Source organism: Phyllobates terribilis, unplaced genomic scaffold, assembly GCF_046119375.1.
Source record: "Phyllobates terribilis strain yellow unplaced genomic scaffold, ASM4611937v1 Scaffold_7__3_contigs__length_470593459, whole genome shotgun sequence".
In the NCBI taxonomy this organism is placed as follows: Eukaryota; Metazoa; Chordata; class Amphibia; order Anura; family Dendrobatidae; genus Phyllobates; species Phyllobates terribilis.
Window position 1 is genome coordinate 184,348,845 of NW_027362767.1, and position 17,287 is coordinate 184,366,131.

Below are 17,287 nucleotides of genomic sequence, written 5' to 3' on the forward strand. Positions count from 1 at the left end.
GAAGGCAAAAGGGCCAACAAGTGCTAAAGCATCTCTGGGAACTCCTTCAAGATTGTTGGAAGACCATTTCCGGTGACTACCTCTTGAAGATCATCAAGAGAATGCCAAGAGTGTGCAAAGCAGTAATCAAAGCAAAAGGTGGCTACTTTGAAGAACCTAGAATATAAGACATATTTTCAGTTGTTTCACACTTTTTGTTAAGTATATAATTCCACATGTGATAATTCATAGTTTTGATGCCTTCAGTGTGAATGTACAATTTTCATAGTCATGAAAATACAGAAAAATCTTTAAATGAGAAGGTGTGTCCAAACTTTTGGTCTGTACTGTATATCGTGCACACACACACTATATATATATATATAAAATGTGTGTGTGTACATAAGCTGCTCAAAAAAATAAAGGGAACACTTAAACAACAGAATATAACTAGAAGTAAATCAAGCTTCTATGAAATCAAACTGTCCACTTGAAGCAACACTGATTGACAATCAATTTCACATGCTGTTGTGCAAATGGAATAGACAATAGATGGAAATTATTGGTAATTATCAAGACCCACTCAATAAAGGAATGGTTCTGCAGGTGGGGACCACAGACCACATCTCAGTACCAATGCTTTCTGGCTGATGTTTTGGTCACTTTTGAATGTTGGTTGTGCTTTCACACTTGTGGTAGCATGAGACACTCTACAACCCACAGAAGTTGCTCAGGTAGTGCGGCTCATCCAGGATGGCACATCAATGCGAGCTGTGGCAAGAAGGTTTGCTGTGCCTGTCAGCGTAGTGTCCAGAGTCTGGAGGCGCTACCAGGAGACAGGCCAGTACACCAGGAGACGTGGAGGGGGCCGTAGGAGGGCAACAACCCAGCAGCAGGACCGCTACCTCCGCCTTTGTGCAAGGAGGAACAGGAGGAGCACTGCCAGAGCCCTGCAAAATGACCTCCAGCAGGCCACAAATGTGCATGTGTCTGCACAAACGGTTAGAAACTGACTCCATGAGGGTGGTATGAGGGCCCGACGTCCACAGATGGGGGTTGTGCTCACAGCCCAACACCGTGCAGGACGCTTGGCATTTGCCACAGAACACCAGGATTGGCAAAGTTGCCACTAGCGCCCTGTGCTCTTCACAGATGAAAGCAGGTTCACACTAAGCACATGTGACAGACGTGACAGAGTCTGGAGATGCCGTGGAGAGCGATCTGCTGCCTGCAACATCCTTCAGCATGACTGGTTTGGCAGTGGGTCAGTAATGGTGTGGGGTGGCATTTCTTTGGAGGGCCGCACAGCCCTCCATGTGCTCGCCAGAGGTAGCCGGACTGCCATTAGGTACCGAGATGAGATCCTCAGACCCCTTGTGAGACCATATGCTGGTGCGGTTGGCCCTGGGTTCCTCCTAATGCAGGACAATGCCAGACCTCATGTGGCTGGAGTGTGTCAGCAGTTCCTGCAAGATGAAGGCATTGAAGCTATGGACTGGCCGCCCGTTCCCCAGACCTGAATCCGATTGAGCACATCTGGGACATCATGTCTCCTCCATCCACCAACGTCACGTTGCACCACAGACTGTCCCGGAGTTGGCGGATGCTTTAGTCCAGGTCTGGGAGGAGATCCCACAGGAGACCATCCGCAACCTCATCAGGAGCATGCCCAGGCGTTGTAGGGAGGTCATACAGGCACGTGGAGGCCACACACAATACTGAGCCTCATCAGGAGCATGCCCAGGTGTTGTAGGGAGGTCATACAGGCACGTGGAGGCCACACACAATACTGAGCCTCATCAGGAGCATGCCCAGGCGTTGTAGGGAGGTCATACAGGCACGTGGAGGCCACACACAATGCTCAGCCTCATCAGGAGCATGCCCAGGCGTTGTAGGGAAGTCATACAGGCACGTGGAGGCCACTCACAACACTCAGCCTCATCAGGAGCATGCCCAGGCGTTGTAGGGAGGTCATACAGGCACGTGGAGGCCACACACAATACTCAACCTCATCAGGAGCATGCTCAGGCGTTGTAGGGAGGTCATACAGGCACGTGAAGGCCACACACAATACTCAGCCTCATCAGGAGCATGCTCACGCGTTGTAGGGAGGTCATACAGGCACATGGAGGCCACACACAATACTCAGCCTCATCAGGAGCATGCCCAGGCGTTGTAGGGAGGTCATACAGGCACATGGAGGCCACACACAATACTCAGCCTCATCAGGAGCATGCCCAGGCGTTGTAGGGAGGTCATACAGGCACATGGAGGCCACACACAATACTCAGCCTCATCAGGAGCATGCCCAGGCGCTGTAGGGAGGTCATACAGGCACGTGGAGGCCACATACAATACTCAGCCTCATCAGGAGCATGCCCAGGCATTGTAGGGAGGTCATACAGGCACGTGGAGGCCACACACAATACTCAGCCTCATCAGGAGCATGCCCAGGCGTTTTAGGGAGGTCATACAGGCACGTGGAGGCCACACACAATACTCAGCCTCATCAGGAGCGTGCCCAGGCGTTATAGGGAGGTCATACAGGCATGTGGAGGCCACACACAATGCTCAGCCTCATCAGGAGCGTGCCCAGGCGTTGTAGGGAGGTCATACAGGCACGTGGAGGCCACACACAATGCTCAGCCTCATCAGGAGCATGCCCAGGTGTTGTAGGGAGGTCATACAGGCACGTCGAGGCCACACACAATGCTCAGCCTCATCAGGAGCATGCCCAGGCGTTGTAGGGAGGTCATACAGGCACGTGGAGGCCACACACAATACTGAGCCTCATCAGGAGCATGCCCAGGCGTTGTAGGGAGGTCATACAGGCACGTGGAGGCCACACACAATACTCAGCCTCATCAGGAGCATGCCCAGGAGTTGTAGGGAGGTCATACAGGCACGTGGAGGCCACACACAATACTCAGCCTCATCAGGAGCATGCCCAGGCGTTGTAGGGAGGTCATACAGGCACGTGGAGGCCACACACAATACTCAGCCTCATCGGGAGCATGCCGGGCATTGTAGGGAGGTCATACAGGCACGTGGAGGCCACACACAATACTCAGCCTCATCAGGAGCATGCCCAGGCGTTGTAGGGAGTTCATACAGGCACGTGGAGGCCACACACAATACTCAGCCTCATCAGTAGCATGCCCAGGCGTTGTAGGGAGGTCATACAGGCACGTGGAGGCCACACACAATGCTCAGCCTCATCAGGAGCATGCCCAGGCGTTGTAGGGAGGTCATACAGGCACGTGGAGGCCACACACAATGCTCAGCCTCATCAGGAGCATGCCCAGGTGTTGTAGGGTGGTCATACAGGCACGTGGAGGCCACACACAATACTCAGCCTCATCAGGAGCATGCCCAGGCGTTGTAGGGAGGTCATACAGGCACGTGGAGGCCACACACAATACTCAGCCTCATCAGGAGCATGCCCAGGCGTTGTAGGGAGGTCATACAGGCACGTGGAGGCCACATACAATACTCAGCCTCATCAGGAGCATGCCCAGGCGTTGTAGGGAGGTCATACAGGCACGTAGAGGCCACACACAATACTCAGCCTCATCAGGAGCATGCCCAGGCGTTGTAGGGAGGTCATACAGGCACGTGGAGGCCACACACAATACTCAGCCTCATCAGGAGCATGCCCAGGCGTTGTAGGGAGGTCATGCAGGCACGTGGAGGCCACACACAATACTCAGCCTCATTAGGAGCATGCCCAGGCGTTGTAGGGAGGTCATACAGGCACGTGGAGGCCACACACAATACTCAGCCTCATCAGGTGCATGCCCAGGCGTTGTAGGGAGGTCATACAGGCACGTGGAGGCCATACACAATACTCAGCCTCATCAGGTGCATGCCCAGGCGTTGTAGGGAGGTCATACAGGCACGTGGAGGCCACACACAATACTCAGCCTCATCAGGAGCATGCCCAGGCGTTGTAGGGAGGTCACACAGGCACGTGGAGGCCACACACAATACTCAGCCTCATCAGGAGCATGCCCAGGCGTTGTAGGGAGGTCATACAGGCACGTGGAGGCCACACACAATACTCAGCCTCATCAGGAGCATGCCCTGGTGTTGTAGGGAGGTCATACAGGCACGTGGAGGCCACTCACAATACTCAGCCTCATCAGGAGCATGCCCAGGCGTTGTAGGGAGGTCATACAGGCACGTGGAGGCCACACACAATACTCAGCCTCATCAGGAGCATGCTCAGGCGTTGTAGGGAGGTCATACAGGCATGTGGAGGCCACACACAATACTGAGCCTCATCAGGAGCATGCCCAGGCGTTGTAGGGAGGTCATACAGGCACGTGGAGGCCACACACAATACTCAGCCTCATCAGGAGCATGTCCAGGCGTTGTAGGGAGGTCATACAGGCACGTGGAGGCCACACACAATACTCAGCCTCATCAGGAGCATGCCCAGGCGTTGTAGGGTGGTCATACAGGCACGTGGGGTCCACACACAATACTCAGCCTCATCAGGAGCATGCCCAGGCGTTGTAGGGAGGTCATACAGGCACGTGGAGACCACACACAATAATCAGCCTCATCAGGAGCATGCCCAGGCGTTGTAGGGAGGTCATACAGGCACGTGGAGGCCACACACAATACTCAGCCTCATCAGGAGCATGTCCAGGCATTGTAGGGAGGTCATACAGGCACGTGGAGGCCACACACAATACTCAGCCTCATCAGGAGCATGCCCAGGCGTTGTAGGGAGGTCATACAGGCACGTGGAGGCCACACACAATACTCAACCTCATCAGGAGCATGCCCAGGCGTTGTAGGGAGGTCATACAGGCACGTGGAGACCACACACAATACTCGGCCTCATCAGGAGCATGCCCAGGCGTTGTAGGGAGGTCATACAGGCACGTGAAGGCCACACACAATACTCGGCCTCATCAGGAGCATGCCCAGGCGTTGTAGGGAGGTCATACAGGCACGTGGAAGCCACACACAATACTGAGCCTCATCAGGAGCATGCCCAGGCGTTGTAGGGAGGTCATACAGGCACGTGCAAGCCACACAGAATACTCAGCCTCATCAGGAGCATGCCCAGGCGTTGTAGGGAGGTCATACTGGCACGTGGAGACCACACACAATACTCAGCCTCATCAGGAGCATGCCCAGGCATTGTAGGGAGGTCATACAGGCACGTGGGGTCCACACACAATACTCAGCCTCATCAGGAGCATGCCCAGGCGTTGTAGGGAGGTCATACAGGCACGTGGAGACCACACACAATACTCAGCCTCATCAGGAGCATGCCCAGGCGTTGTAGGGAGGTCATACAGGCACGTGGAAGCCACACACAATACTCAGCCTCATCAGGAGCATGCCCAGGCGTTGTAGGGAGGTCATACAGGCACGTGGAGACCACACACAATACTCAGCCTCATCAGGAGCATGCCCAGGCGTTGTAGGGAGGTCATACAGGCACGTGGAGACCACACACAATACTCAGCCTCATCAGGAGCATGCCCAGGCGTTGTAGGGAGGTCATACAGGCACGTGGAGGCCACACACAATACTCAGCCTCATCAGGAGCATGCCCAGGCGTTGTAGGGAGGTCATACAGGCACGTGGAAGCCACACAGAATACTCAGCCTCATCAGGAGCATGCCCAGGCGTTGTAGGGAGGTCATACAGGCACGTGGAAGCCACACACAATACTCAGCCTCATCAGGAGCATGCCCAGGCGTTGTAGGGAGGTCATACAGGCACGTGGAAGCCACATACAATACTCAGCCTCATCAGGAGCATGCCCAGGCGTTGTAGGGAGGTCATACAGGCACGTGGAAGCCACATACAATACTCAGCCTCATCAGGAGCATGCCCAGGCGTTGTAGGGAGGTCATACAGACACGTGGAGGCCACACACAATACTCAGCCTCATCAGGAGCATGCCCAGGCGTTGTAGAGAGGTTATACAGGCACGTGGAAGCCACACACAATACTGACCCTCATCAGGAGCATGCCCAGGTGTTGTAGGGAGGTCATACAGGCACGTGGAGGCCACACACAATACTCAGCCTCATCAGGAGCATGCCCAGGTGTTGTAGGGAGGTCATACAGGCACGTGGAGGCCACACACAATACTCAGCCTCATCAGGAGCATGCCCAGGCGTTGTAGGGAGGTCATACAGGCACGTGGAGGCCACACACAATACTCAGCCTCATCAGGAGCATGCCCAGGCGTTGTAGGGAGGTCATACAGGCACGTGGAAGCCACACACAATACTGAGCCTCATCAGGAGCATGCCCAGGCGTTGTAGGGAGGTCATACAGGCACGTGGAAGCCACACAGAATACTCAGCCTCATCAGGAGCATGTCCAGGCGTTGTAGGGAGGTCATACTGGCACGTGGAAGCCACACACAATACTCAGCCTCATCAGGAGCATGCCCAGGCGTTGTAGGGAGGTCATACAGGCACGTGGAGACCACACACAATACTCAGCCTCATCAGGAGCATGCCCAGGCATTGTAGGGAGGTCATACAGGCACGTGGGGTCCACACACAATACTCAGCCTCATCAGGAGCATGCCCAGGCGTTGTAGGGAGGTCATACAGGCACGTGGAGACCACACACAATACTCGGCCTCATCAGGAGCATGCCCAGGCATTGTAGGGAGGTCATACAGGCACGTGGAGGCCACACACAATACTCAGCCTCATCAGGAGCATGCCCAGGCGTTGTAGGGAGGTCATACAGGCACGTGGAAGCCACACACAATACTGAGCCTCATCAGGAGCATGCCCAGGCGTTGTAGGGAGGTCATACAGGCACGTGGAAGCCACACAGAATACTCAGCCTCATCAGGAGCATGCCCAGGCGTTGTAGGGAGGTCATACAGGCACGTGGAAGCCACATACAATACTCAGCCTCATCAGGAGCATGCCCAGGCGTTGTAGGGAGGTCATACAGGCACGTGGAAGCCACATACAATACTCAGCCTCATCAGGAGCATGCCCAGGCGTTGTAGGGAGGTCATACAGGCACGTGGAGGCCACACACAATACTCAGCCTCATCAGGAGCATGCCCAGGCGTTGTAGAGAGGTTATACAGGCACGTGGAAGCCACACACAATACTCAGCCTCATCAGGAGCATGCCCAGGCATTGTAGGGAGGTCATACAGGCACGTGGAGACCACACACAATACTCAGCATCATCAGGAGCATGCCCAGGCGTTGTAGGGAGGTCATACAGGCACGTGGAGGCCACACACAATACTCAGCCTCATTTTGACTTGTTTTAAGGACATTACATCACAGTTGGATCAGCCTGTAGTGTGTTTTTCCTCTTTAATTTTGGGGGTGACTCCAAATCCAGGCCTCCATTGGTTAATAAATGTGATTTCCATTGATATATATAATATAGTACAGACCAAAAGTTTGGACACACCGTCTCATTTAAAGATTTTTCTGTATTTTCATGACTATGAAAATTGTACATTCACACTGAAGGCATCAAAACTATGAATTAACACATGTGGAATTATATACTTAGCAAAAAAGTGTGAAACAACTGAAAATATGTCTTATATTCTAGGTTCTTCAAAGTAGCCACCTTTTGCTTTGATGACTGCTTTGCACACTCTTGGCATTGTCTTGATGAGCTTCAAGAGGTAGTCACCGGAAATGGTCTTCCAACAATCTTGAAGGAGTTCCCAGAGATGCTTAGCACTTGTTGGCCCTTTTGCCTTCACTCTGCGGTCCAGCTCACCCCAAACCATCTCGATTGGGTTCAGGTCTGGTGACTGTGGAGGCCAGGTCATCTGGCGTAGCCCCCCATCACTCTCCTTCTTGGTCAAATAGCCCTTACACAGCCTGGAGGTGTGTTTGGGGTCATTGTCCTGTTGAAAAATAAATGATGCTCCAACTAAACGCAAACCGGATGGAATAGCATGCCGCTGCAAGATGCTGTGGTAGCCATGCTGGTTCAGTATGCCTTCAATTTTGAATAAATCCCCAACAGTGTCACCAGCAAAGCCCCCCCACACCATCACACCTCCTCCTCCATGCTTCACGGTGGGAACCAGGCATGTAGAGTCCATCCGTTCACCTTTTCTGCGTCGCACAAAGACACGGTGGTTGGAACCAAAGATCTCAAATTTGGACTCATCAGACCAAAGCACAGATTTCCACTGGTCTAATGTCCATTCCTTGTGTTCTTTAGCCCAAACAAGTCTCTTCTGCTTGTTGCCTGTCCTTAGCAGTGGTTTCCTAGCAGCTATTTTACCATGAAGGCCTGCTGCACAAAGTCTCCTCTTAACAGTTGTTGTAGAGATGTGTCTGCTGCTAGAACTCTGTGTGGCATTGACCTGGTCTCTAATCTGAGCTGCTGTTAACCTGCGATTTCTGAGGCTGGTGACTCGGATAAACTTATCCTCAGAAGCAGAGGTGACTCTTGGTCTTCCTTTCCTGGGGAGGTCCTCATGTGAGCCAGTTTCTTTGTAGCGCTTGATGGTTTTTGCAACTGCACTTGTGGACACTTTCAAAGTTTTCCCAATTTTTCGGACTGACTGACCTTCATTTCTTAAAGTAATGATGGCCACTCGTTTTTCTTTACTTAGCTGCTTTTTTCTTGCCATAATACAAATTCTAACAGTCTATTCAGTAGGACTATCAGCTGTGTATCCACCTGACTTCTGCACTACACAACTGATGGTCCCAACCCCATTTATAAGGCAAGAAATCCCACTTATTAAACCTGACAGGGCACACCTGTGAAGTGAAGACCATTTCCGGTGACTACCTCTTGAAGCTCATCAAGAGAATGTCAAGAGTGTGCAAAGCAGTCATCAAAGCAAAAGGTGGCTACTGTGAAGAACCTAGAATATAAGACATATTTTCAGTTGTTTCACACTTTTTTGTTAAGTATATAATTCCACATGTGGTAATTCATAGTTTTGATGCCTTCAGTGTGAATGTACAATTTTCATAGTCATGAAAATACAGAAAAACGATCCCTCACATCGCCGCTCCATCAACAAAAAAGTGAAACCGTTATGGGTCTTGGAAAATGGCGACACACAGAATTTTTATTTTTTTTTCACCACATGATAAAAATATCCAAGTTTCGTATCTCCGCAATCGTACTGACCTGGGAAATCATACTGGCAAATTTATTTTTATAATACAATGAACAATAATTGTTTTTCTTTTTCCACAACTTCTCCACACTTGGAATTTTTTTTTTCCCCTTTTTTATTAGTACATTGACTATTAACATGAATGGTGCAATTCAAAACTACAACTTGTCCTGCAATAAACAAACCTTCATACGGTGACGTGGACGGAATAGTAAAAAAAAAGAGTTATGACTTCTGGTAGAAGGGGAAGAAAAAGTACCTCTGCACACAGCTGGATCCACCAGTCATAATAGGGGAAGGCACAGCTCACCTCCTCCTCCTGTACAATGGCTGATAACACCTCTATATACAGATGACAAGACAGAATCCACCGGTCACAATAGGTGGTATCACAGCTCACCTCCTCCCTTGCCCTCTCTCTTCACCATGACCTTTGCACACGCTCATTAGATGCTTCAATACAAAAGATAGGGTCGAGGTCTGATCATTGTAGCTAATATACATGTTATTTTCTGAAACTACAGAAGTAAAAAAAAAAAAAAAAAAGTGGCCAGTTTGAAGATTGTAAGATTTAAATTTTTATCTTTTTTAATACAGATTTTGATACTGGGGAAAAGAACCTTGCTAAATTTAAAGAAAAACAAGTACATGTGACACAAAGATCTGATTTTAAATAGGTAATTTTCTGATGATGGCTTCCCTTTAGCATGTAATGCTTTAGGTACAAATAACTGTTCTTTACGGTAATGTTATATTTTGTTAATATGCTAGAAAGTAACCATTAAAGGGAATCTGTCAGCAGGATCGTCCCTCTGCAGCCGTCTATAGGGGCACATAGGTCATAGGAGGATGAAGGTGCACACACACACACATGACTGACAGTCCGCTCTCCTCATCTACATGTCTCACACTGGTAACGTCCCCTGTCATTTACAATAATCTCTTGGGGGCAGATTCTCAGGGAGTCCGTGTCCGGCTCACATATTCCAGAGAAATCCTTGTTTTTCATGAAGACATCTGATGGCAGATATTAAGGCGTCATGTTATTCAGCTTCCTATGACCTATGTGCCCCTATAGACGGCTCAGGAGGGGACGATCTTACTTATAAATTTATTTCTGATCACATGCCTTAAAGGGAATCTATTTTTTTTTATTTTTCAGTAAAAGTGGAGCCTGATTCTCCAGTGGAGATACACAGCGACAGTGATGAGAGCCTTGCGGAGACCACATCCTCTTTCCAGGATAAAACACATAGGTAAAAAATATTGATTTCTATCTCCAAACTTTACGTTAAGACTTAAATATCAAAATTTATGAAAAATCAAGACTGCAGTGATGGGGTGCAAGTAGAAAATGTTGCAGCTAGATATAGGGCGATATTTCACTTAGGATTGATCCAGTAAAGTGGCGCCAGAGATGGTATTTTTCCTTCTGAAAAGGCAATTTTCATATTTAATTTCTCAGAGGAGCATTCCATGGCCTACAAGTCTCCTTACGCCGGCTTAGCACCCTTCACTGGGAGAAACGTTCCCCCTTAGGGGGCTTTCACATTGCGTTTAGTTACACGGTCATGGATCCTTTTGGGCCTTGTGTCTTAACCCCCCCTGCAAAACGGGGTTCAGATGTATGCACCGATGGTGCCATAACTATAATGGTGCTGGCATAGCTTGTCAAAATGTGGTAACATAGCTGTGTGTGTGTGCATGTAACATAGCTGTGTGTGTGTGCATGTAACATAGCTGTGTGTGTGTGCATGTAACATAGCTGTGTGTGTGTGCATGCATTCTCTTGCTCTTGTGGCTGAGCTGTGTGTGTTGAAATCCATTGGTTTTACTTTGTCATGCTTGGTGCCAACCTGTACAGCATATGATGACATATTTTTTTTTAAAGCCTTAAGTAAAACAAATTTGATGCGGAACTTATGAGAAATTTCCCTTTGATGTATAGAAAGCTTTATTGTGAGTAGATGAATCCTAAGCACTCCCTGCATTCGAACCCAGGGTCTCCTGGTTACAAGATGGGCACTGTAAGCAACTAAGCCACAGCAGCAGCACACAATACAATGCTGTGGAGATGTAGCTGTCAATCAGGAGTTACAAAATACATGTACAAATATAACACAACACAAGTGCTTGGAAGACTACTTTAGAAGAAGAGAGAGATTTAACAGTGAATTCTTGTTCGCCATCTTTTTTTCTTATTTTGGATGACATTTGTATTTAGTGGTGCGGAGGAGAACGAACACTCAGGTTAGTATTGAAGCGAGCACTTAAAGCTTAAAAAATAATCATCTAAGTGGTGATTGTCCCACTCGCATAGCTTGGTAAGTGATAAGGAAATAGGAAATTATTTTGGTGATCTTCATTTGGGCACTGATAGATATATATATAATAAATTTTATTATTATTTCTACACTCCTCAATATTGAAATTACAACACCAAGAATGAAAAGGCATGGAGTAATGGAAATCACAGGATGGACCTGGGTGTGAATGGTCAAATGGCTGTATGGAAGCCTCTCAATTTATTTGATATAGAGTACGAGCGCCACATTCAGAAATCCTGGCACTAACAGCCTCTTCTTCTATCAGTAAGGTTATTAATGATTGTCTGAGGAATCAACAAAATCCACTGCTGGCAGCTGCCTATGCAATTGCCGACCAATGACATCCTCAGTGTGCTCAATAGGTATCTGGAGACACTGCGGACCATGGAGACAACGTCTCCATTTCATCCTTTGCAGATCAGTAACATGTCTGCCCAGCCTGTGGTTTCCATAACTCTACTACTTTTCCTTCTTGATGTTGGAGAGTATTTTATTCGATTGTAAAGTTGCTGTTTTTCCCCCAGTTCCCGCCTCGCTCGGATGCTGCCCAGCGGAGCAGGCTTTCCAGATGGAAAGAAGAGGAGAGTTCATCAGTGTGATTTTGAAGGCTGCGATAAAGTATATACCAAGAGCTCACACCTGAAGGCCCACAGGAGGATACACACAGGTACCTTACTGCTTGGAAAGCTTTTATATTACATGGATTGCTTCAGCATGGAGCACTTCTAACCTTTTGTATTTCTTTTCTTCTTAGGAGAAAAACCCTATAAATGCACGTGGGAGGGCTGTACGTGGAAATTTGCCAGATCAGACGAGTTGACGCGACATTTTCGTAAACATACTGGCATTAAACCTTTCATTTGTTCGAAATGTGACCGAACCTTCTCTCGCTCAGATCACTTGGCCCTCCACCGCAGGAGGCACATCATGATGTGACAGTATTTCATGGACCTATTGTGGCACGGGGACGGGGGGTGGGAACGACTGAAAGAAACTTCTGGTATTTCATTAATTTCAAAGCCATTGCATAATCTTCTCCGGAACCTTTCAGCTCAAATATCTTTTCACCGACTCATCTGTCATTTAATGTCGCTATTAATTTTATTGTTTCTTGCTCTCGTCGTCTCCCCTTATTTATTGGTACGGTGCGAGTCCTATTCTGTATAGTCTCCTTCTGCCTCAGAAAGCACAGTCTGGAGAGACCTTCTTCTACTCCACCAGCGTCTCCTCTTCTTCTTCTCCGAGGATCTTCTGGAGATCCATGTCCTGCCTCCTCCACACTTGGGACATTGTGAATACAAACACTTTATCTGAAGGACCTGAAGCCCCGCTTGTCTGTCCTAACAGGTGAAGCAGGACGATACTTTCCACGTGAGAAATGGCAAAAAAAACAACAGCTTTTTTTGTTGTAAATCATTTGGCACAAGCTGCAATCTAAAGGTATTGGGAATACTAGATCTATCTTGTCACTTTAAACAGAATTGACATTATTCCCTTATTTAACAACTTCATCTCTGTAATTATGATTTTTCTATATATCTTTCTCTTTTACTTTTATTTAGACATCTTGTTGTTTTTACTTGGCTTAAAGTCTGCAAATTGTGTGCACGTCTCTCCTGAAAGTGTTTGTGCATAGATATATATGTTTGGGTGGACAAAAACTGCAGTACAGCTGAAGGTAAAAAAAAAAAAAAAAAAAAAAAGCAGGATATATTCCTGTTACAATTTTAGGAGAATTTTTCCCTGTATTTTTTTCACCAATATATGCCATGTATGTATGTATGTATTTATATATGCTATGTTATTTGTACTGAAACGCAAACGTTCCCACATCGAGTGTAAAGATTTAAAGGGAACCTGTCATTAGATTGATGCTGCCTGAACCACAAACTTCAGAAATCGGAGCGCTGCTGCGCAAGGGTACAAATGCTGCTGCGTATCAGAACACTTAGATGGGAAAGCCGGCCGGGGACATCAGACAGAGACCTGACTAGTCAGGTGAGGTCTTCGGCTGGCTTTTTTCTCCCTTGTCACTCTGTACCAGGGCAGGGAGAAGCCAGCCAGGGACTTGTCGCGTCGCTCCCTACAGTTCCCTGTATTTACAGAATAGAACATACAGAGCTGCCATCTCGCAGCCGGTGTCTGATTGCTGCCGCCCATGGTCAAGGCAGCATGAATCTAATGATGGGTTCCCTTTAAACACGATCCCAGATCTGAATTATAATAATGGCCTTTTTATTTGATGACTTTCCAATTTTTATTTGTCACTTATGGTATAATGGGAATATGACATAAGAAAATGCCCGCTTGTGTAACACAGCTGAGTTGGACTCGAGGATGCAGGCCCCTTTTTGTTCAGATGTGGGTTACTTTACGTGGCAATAACTCTGAAATATTTTTACCTACTAAGTTGATTCTAAGATTTGTTTTATTACGACACGTACTTTACGGTAATGCTAGATTTTATGGCGATATTTTTGAGTATTAAAATAACCTGACATTGGCAACCTTCAAACTGTTACTGTTTCGCATGAGCCAACAGTTAACATTTACCATATACAGTACCTTGGAAAAGTATTCCTACTCCATTATATTTTCCACTTTTTTCATGTTCAGATCTTGGGATTTTTGTTATAACCTAATCCTGTTTTACTCCTCTCAACAACTTTATCCCTGACTTGTCTGGTGGGCTCCTTTTTTTTTCATGATGCTGCTTGATCCTTAATATTCTCAAACCTGTGAGGACTTCACAGAACAGCTGTAGTTATACTGAGAATAAAATACACACAGGTGTACTCAATTTACTAATTGTGACATCTGGAGGCGATTGGTCACTCAGGATTTCAACTAGAAGTATCAAACTGCAGGGGCTGAATACAAATGGATGTCACAATCTTAAGATTTATAGTTTTCCAATATTTAGAAAACCATGCATCATTCCCACAAATACTTGTTACTTTGTGTCGGTATATCACATAAATGTATTTTCTTTGTTTTTTTTCAGTTTGTGGATGTTATGTGAACAAATGTGGGAAAAGTTCTCGGGGTATGAATACTTTTTCAAATCACTATTTACATTGTCGGGTTTGTTTTTTTTTTTAAAAAATGATATACATTTATTTATTTCTAGGGCACATTAAACTCCTTTAAAATTTTTGCATCAATTTTTCAAGTTTTCCAGAAACTTTGTGGCCTAATTTTTAGGGAATGATTCAGTTTCCAAATAGCTTTGAGGTAGTTATGTGTAACAATCCTTCCCATCACCCAGCTCAAAATTGCCTTGTTTTATCCATTTGCAGCCAAATTTTTCTAATTTGCCGCGTTGTTTTATGTGGTAATAACTCTGGAACACGTCTACAGATCTGTGATTCTGAGAGTTTTGGGTTTTTTTCTTCTGGACCTACTTTGTTAATCTTTTGTCGATATGATTTATTTCTGAAAATATCGGAAATTTGTGAATTTCAAAAGATTCTCAATTTTCGAACTTTGAATTTTTACGTCCTCAAAGCAGATATTGATATGCTACCACAGCTGTTACCACAAAGTTACAACAGTCGGATTTGAAAAATTTGGTGAAAACTGGTTTCATTGGGAAGTGGTTAAAATTAGGTCACTTAATCAATCCCTAAAAATAATCTTCTAAATGTTTATGGGAAAACTTGAAAAATTGCTTCTAAATTTATAAGTAACATCCCCAAAAAAGTAAATGTTAAAAAAAATATTCCAACAGGATGTAGACATGGTAAATGTCGTTAATCGTCAGAATTATTTTTTAATGTTGTTTTTAGCTGCAATTTTTCATTTGTTTTCAACAAACTGTAAAACATTTTTAGGGGCCTATATGTAAAAGATAAAAAAAAATAACCCAATGCAAGAACCCATTTTAAAAATTATAGCCCTCAATGTATTCAAAACTGCATTCAGTAAGCGTAACCCTTCAAGTGCTTTACTGGAAATAATTCAAGGTTGAATATTAAAAAAAAGATTTTCCAATGCAAATGTTAGTTTAGCCTCAGATTTTCGGTTTCTGCAAGGATAATAAAAGAAATGTCATATATATTGGACAACACAATTTGATAAGTAGTTGGAAATTAGTTTGGGCACGCAGCGGGGTGTGGAAGGGAAGGAGCGCTATTTGAATTTTCGTTCACAATTTTGGCTCGAATAGATTAGACATTTGCAGAGCCCCTGAGGAGACAGCAGCTGAAACCCCCGCAAGTGACCAATTTTGAAAACTACACACCTCAAGTAATTCATCTAGGGTGTAATGAGCATCATAAACCCATAAATTCTTTACAGAATGTTATAATATTGGGCCGTAAAAAACGAAAAAATTTGTTTTTTTCTTCTACTAAGATGTTGCTTTAGCCCCCAATTTTTCATTTTCAGAAGGGGTAACAATCAAATGAACCTCAGTTTGTTGTGTAAATTTCTCCTGAGTACATCGGTACCCTATATGTGGTCAAAACCTATTGTTTGGGCACACTGCAGGACTCGGAGGGCAAGGAGCGCTTTATTGGATTGAGTATTGTACTGGAATGGCTTGCTGTCGCCATGTCCCATTGGCAGAGCCCCTGAGGTGCAAGAACAGCGGAACCCCCCCATAAGTGACTTCATTCTACAAACTACACCTCGCCGTATTCAACTAGAGGCGCAGTGAGCATTTTTACACCACAGGTGTTTCACAGCATTTTATGCCGTTGGGACATGAAACTAAAAATACTGCCATTTTTCACCACTAAAATATTGTCTAAGCTCCAGATATTTTGTGTTCTCAAGTTTAGTAGGTGAATATGGACCCCATAATTTGTTAAACAAGTTCTTCTGAATGCGCCACTACCCCATATGTGGTTATAAACCTCTATTTGGCCACACGTCGGGGCTCGAAAGGAAGGAGCACTTTGACTTTTGGTAAGAAGATTTTCTTGGAATAGTTTGCATGCACCATTTACAGAGCCTCAGGTGTTCCAGAGCCACAAATTATCTCCGCTAGTGATCCCATTTTAGAAGTGATACCCCTCTGGGAATTAATAAATGGGTGTAATGACCACTTTTGGCTCCACAGGAGTTTGACAAACCAGTTCCGTGTTTTAGTTCTGGAACAGTGAAAATTTCAAAAATGCCATTGTAGTGCCTACACCTCGTAGTGCCCGTACATTGTACCCAGCTTGTGTCTCTGGAGACATGCACCCCATACAGTAACACCAAACATGTGGACGCTAGCTGCTTTTTCCCCCTACATTTCTGTTGACAGATGATTGACCTAAGTGGGGGCTTGATTATTATTTTTTTTTGTTTACGTTGAAGTCTTTAATTGTAACAATTTGGATCACTTTTGAAGCTAGGTTCACATTTCTCTACACGTCAAGGTTTCTGTCTAAATCTGCACAATAAGGGAATCAGATAGGACCACTCAATGTAGCGAGGCGGATGGAGACCTTTTTGGTTCCGCTTGGCCTCTTTTTGGTAATGTTTATCTTTTGCTTGGTGCACAAAAGTGTGGTTGACTGTACTTCTGTGCATGCCAAAAATGATGAGACCCAGCCGGGACCAAGGCCAGAAGGAGTCTAAAGTGACTCCATCCGCCTCATTACAGTGAATGTTTCTCTCCGAATTGTCCTTTTTCGAGATTTAAACAGAAACCCAGAGATTATCACTCGGTGTAGAGCACAGGAAAAATGCGAACTGAGCCATATTCTGATTTTTAAGAGGCAGAATGAACAAATAGCAATTCAAGAATTGCCTTAATTTTTTTATACCATACTAAGTGCTTCATGGTGGGGCCAATCATTTATATACACCTTCCCAGCTGCTTGTTTTCCCTCTATCTCCACTCTCCTCTTCTTTGACAGCTCTGGCTTCAT

The 17,287-nt window shown here is 46.1% G+C and overlaps 1 protein-coding gene across 3 annotated transcripts in view; it reads left to right on the forward strand.

The window, feature by feature from the left end:
* The window catches only part of LOC141154114 (Krueppel-like factor 8), a 70,152-nt gene extending 54,703 nt beyond the window's left edge, over positions 1-15,449 (forward strand). For all 3 annotated transcript variants that reach the window (XM_073639584.1, XM_073639583.1, XM_073639585.1), the window contains exons 4-6: positions 10,259-10,352; positions 11,948-12,090; positions 12,178-15,449. In XM_073639584.1, coding sequence (XP_073495685.1) covers positions 10,259-10,352; positions 11,948-12,090; positions 12,178-12,359 — 419 coding nt within the window. In that variant the 3' untranslated portion in view covers positions 12,360-15,449. The remainder of the gene's footprint in view (positions 1-10,258; positions 10,353-11,947; positions 12,091-12,177) is intronic.
* The last annotated feature ends 1,838 nt before the right edge of the window (positions 15,450-17,287 follow it).